This window comes from Pecten maximus, chromosome 7 (assembly GCF_902652985.1).
Source record: "Pecten maximus chromosome 7, xPecMax1.1, whole genome shotgun sequence".
In the NCBI taxonomy this organism is placed as follows: domain Eukaryota; kingdom Metazoa; phylum Mollusca; class Bivalvia; order Pectinida; family Pectinidae; genus Pecten; species Pecten maximus.
Window position 1 is genome coordinate 25,673,424 of NC_047021.1, and position 4,420 is coordinate 25,677,843.

General features: G+C 40.1%; 1 protein-coding gene across 1 annotated transcript; it reads right to left on the reverse strand.

The window, feature by feature from the left end:
* Positions 1 to 1,825: 1,825 nt before the first annotated feature.
* LOC117331145 (zinc finger MYM-type protein 3-like) lies at positions 1,826 to 2,731 on the reverse strand. Its single transcript, XM_033889741.1, has one exon. It carries the CDS (start codon positions 2,729 to 2,731, stop codon positions 1,826 to 1,828), a length of 906 nt encoding a protein of 301 aa, XP_033745632.1.
* Between the last annotated feature and the right edge of the window lie 1,689 nt (positions 2,732 to 4,420).

Below are 4,420 nucleotides of genomic sequence, written 5' to 3' on the forward strand. Positions count from 1 at the left end.
GGGACAGGGGATCTCAACTCGATATGGGGACGATTACAGAGTGTAAGCGTGCGGTAGAGTAAGAATATTACCTAAAGGGTTCCCCCTCCCATGAAAGGGTTACTCCCCCCCCCCCCCCCCCCTTGTTGGTCTAACTCCAAGGGGGGTTGGTTGGGGAAGATGGTTCGAGGGGAAGATTCTTAAGTTTAATTATCTTAATTAGCTTAATTATCTTACCCCGAGAGTTGAGATTCCCCTGTCTCACTTCCATGGGGGTGAATGATTATTTTTCTCTTACCCTGTTTACCCTCTTATGTATCTAATATTTACGTTACATCAATGCAAGGAAATGTTGGCGTGACGTGATTGAATTGTCGACGTGACGTCATTGTACTGTTGCCGTGACGTCAAGGTATTGTTGACGTGACGAAATGCAATTGTTGAGAACGTGCAAAGAGCACGTGTAGCATGTCTTTTCCCTAGGGTGAGATTAATAGAATATATTACCCATGTGTGTTGTGGACTTATAGAATCTATCATGGGTCTGTTCTGTGGACAGGGATATCTCAACCCGAGTGTAAGAGTTTGGCCAGTCAGCACGAGGATTGCCGAGTGCTGGCCAGCCATACTCTCACACGAGGGTTGAGATATCCTTGTTCGCGGAACAGACCCATGATTGATTATTTTTCTCACATACTTGCAACCAAACTTAAGTTTTTATGAAAGTTTTTCATCGCGCCATCTTCAATGCTCCTTGGAATGTGCGTCAAAATTGATGACGTCATCATTTACGACTTGGTTACTCAACGTAAAATGATGACGTTACGTTATTGTGAGCAGCGTCATATAGCGCGTGCCGGCTGTCTTTACCCACCCTGTGTAAGATCGATTTATCTTTTCCCTAGCAACCGCCGGATAACCCTGTGAAGTATGGGAGAAAGGGATATCTCAACCCGAAGGTAATTTTTTTTAAGTTTATAGCACGAGGCTTGCCGCCAACGTGAACTGAGTGCATCGTCATGAATGGCGCATGAATATAAAAACCGGTGTGTTTAACATGCGTGTAAATCGCTCCGCGGTGTTGATAACAAAAATGATAAAATGCGTAGTACATGTGCCGAAATAAATATTTATTATAATTCTAATCATATTTCCATGTGTAAAGTTCATACATAACACATTCAATCAATGTATGAATGCATAATTTATGAATGATACTACTTCGAACTACATTTTTGGCACACATGTAAGCCTAGACTGGATTACCTGCCTTAGTACCATTTCTCTCCGCTAGGCTGCGCTCATGAATACTATTTTCGAAGCGAAGCCTAGCGGAGAGTAGAAAAACTACGGCAGGTAATCTAGTCTAATGTAAGCCTCGAGCTCACAGTTAGGCCAATGTCACCTGGCTGAAAAGTTCACTCCGAGTCTGAATACAAAATTCTCGGTCGCTTCGCTTTAGGAGCTTGGATTGGAGTGTTGTTATTAATAGTGATGTTAAAAGGCCCGCCAGTTATAGTAGCACCTTGAAAAATGTTAGGGATTTCACATTCCGTGGATTTCGTACGAGATTTACACGAGGAAATGTTGTGCGCGGAGGACACGTGTAATATTTGCTCGATTGTCCGAGGTAGGTGCTCGAATGTCAATTTCATGTTGGTCCGCAGTTTTGACGGGGCGGTCAGTTGATGACAGAATATATGACGTAGTTTGTTTTTGTTTATTGTTGACAGTTCTGTAGTTGTTCAAGGATTGAATGTTTTTATGTCCGGTCACTGTGATTGCCTGTGCGTCAGGGACGTTTTCATCGAGTAGTTTTTGACATGTGTGTTTTCGCACACTAGTGTTAGTTAGCCTTTTCCCCCACAACGTTGTTATGGGAGCCAGCGGTCAGAATACCACTTTTTGTAGCAATACTTTTCATGAGTTTGTATAATTTATTTCGGCCGACGGGTGCCCTGAGAAACCATTGGTCATTCGGATGAGGCGTTTTGGTGTGTGTGACAGTGCCCAGGTAGAAGGGGTGTTCGTCGTAACAGAAATCAATCGGTCTTTTTTCTTTATATACATTGTACGCAGCTACGGGGCACCTGTCGCTGTTAGGTTCGGCATACATGGTAGGTTTTGAACACCTTGTGTTAGTAGTGTCTATTCCTGTCCTAGTTTTGGTTTGTCTTTCACAGAATTGTAAAAATTCCCTGTTAAGTTCTTGATCATATCCATGTTGAATGTCTCCCCAGCATAGTTGTCGGTGTTCTTCCCCTCCCCTCATTCCAAAATGCAGCATAATATTAAACCAAACTGTGTTGAGTAACTCCTCGGGCGTGTTGATACCTAGTTGTTTACATTCATATAGCATGTTTATTTCTGAATCTGAAATGGCATCTATGGCCATGGGTTTATTCCCCAATCCTTTCTTTTTCAAATCTTTTTTCTTTGTTTTTAAAGCTTCTCGGGCACCAGCGAATTCATAATTTGATATTAAGCTATGCCGTTTTAGGTATCGTTCCAACGATCCAAGAATACCCCTGAGATAGCTTGGCTGGTAATCGCTACCATCCTTTTGTCGTACACACAATACGAATTCGGACAGGAATTTGTCGAGTTGTTCGGCATGTATTTGCTTTATTGGTCTGGATTCATTCTCACTACGTAAAAAACTCTCAAATAGTTTGATGTGACATAAAGTTTTCTTTTTAGGTTTGGTGTTTTCGTTTTCATCAATGAATTGTCTGACGTCATCGTCATTCATTGTCACAAATCGACTGGGTGCAGGTGCTGTTGTCTGTTCAGTCGATATATGGTTTGAAATGAGGGGAGACTCAACAAGAACAGGATTCTCAACAATTTCGTTCAATAAAGCTTGTGTTTCTGCGTTTGTAATTTCTTGTGTTTTCCAATATCAAAGTCTAGCAGATCGAACTCGCCGTCTGCTAGTCCTTTCACAAGTTCGTGTTTAGCCGCTGTTAAAATTGTTCCATCGCAAAATAACTGTACCTTGTACATTGAATATGTTCCCATGGGTTTAAATATATCACCAATTTTTCCCTTTTCACCATTCTTACCGACAGTAACATGCTCACCAGTTTTAAAATGTTGAATTGTCGCCATCGTATAAATTTTGTTTACATTTAGTACGTGTGTACATGTGTGTAGAAAGCGGTGACGCAATCGATTTAGTGTTAAATGTAGCGGGTCAAAGGTCACCAAATATGAAGTGCGTTGTTTATGACGTAATAGCGCGTGTGAGCTGTATTTTCCGTACCCCGGGAAAGACAGAGTTATCTAATCCCTGTCGAAAACGGGAATGCACCTGTGAAGTATGGGAGAAAAGAAAATCTCACCCCGGTAAAACTGCGGATATCCCTGTCCAGGGTAAGAGAAGGGCAAATCTCAACCCGAGATGGAAAATTGCAGATATCCCTGTCCAGGGTAAGAAAAATCCCTGTTCAGCATACGAAAACGAAAAGTCCTTCCAAAAAACCTTCGAAGCATTGCAAAAATAACAATTCAGGTATCAGATCTTTCACCAAAAGAATTTGAGCCTGAGCACAAAATATGTATTTCAGCGCGAGTACGGTTTCATGAATACTTGCCCTGGTTTTAAAATATATTATCGCGGTATTTGGTGAGGAGGAAATATTGACAGGTAGATTAAATAGAGCTTCTTATAAGTTAATGAGGAAATATTCTGTTATGGTATTATCTATTATTTTATTATACATTTTACTTCAGAAAAACATCTTTTGAAGCAGTAATGCATTATAAAATTAGTTTGAAAATTAAAAAGTGAGTTCATTAGCATTCACAATGAACCAAATACGGAAAAATACGCAGTATATAATAACAATTATTTTATAATTATGAAAATAAACTTTAAAAAAGGAAGATGAGGGTTCCGTCTCTGAATCATGTTCTGATGAAAATTGCATTTGAAATGAATAACTCGTCCCTTGATGAGAATTGAAGTTTTAATGAGAAAAAAATAATGTTTGTACCGATGTGTTTCTTTACGTTTTTATCAACTATATCCACTAATGACTTAAGTCAAGGCTACGCAGCACACTCCTTTAACAGTTGATTATATAAATACGAGCACAAAGACCCGTATAATGACCCACAGCTTCCAGGATATACGGGCTACTCCTAAGAAACATAAGACGGTCCTTGGTATGACTATCACCCATTTAATGCCCAAAAGACAAAAAGATTGTGAAAATTTTAATGAGAAATTTTCAGTGACGCGAGGACAGGGATAGGGGAGGGAAACCCCAACTCAATTGTACTCTATAGCTTCGTATGATAATGGGCAAGAAGCGCCATTCCAGCTGTCCGGTGAGGACCCCATGATAACGGTTGAAACAAAAAATACATGACGTGTTTTATATAGTTGTACTTGTATATGAGTAAAAGATGTAATGGGGATATAATGTATGTCACT

Bases quoted from the DNA above. Each gene is read 5' to 3' on its own strand.
- LOC117331145 (XM_033889741.1), bottom strand. From the start codon at position 2,731: ATGAATGACGATGACGTCAGACAATTCATTGATGAAAACGAAAACACC.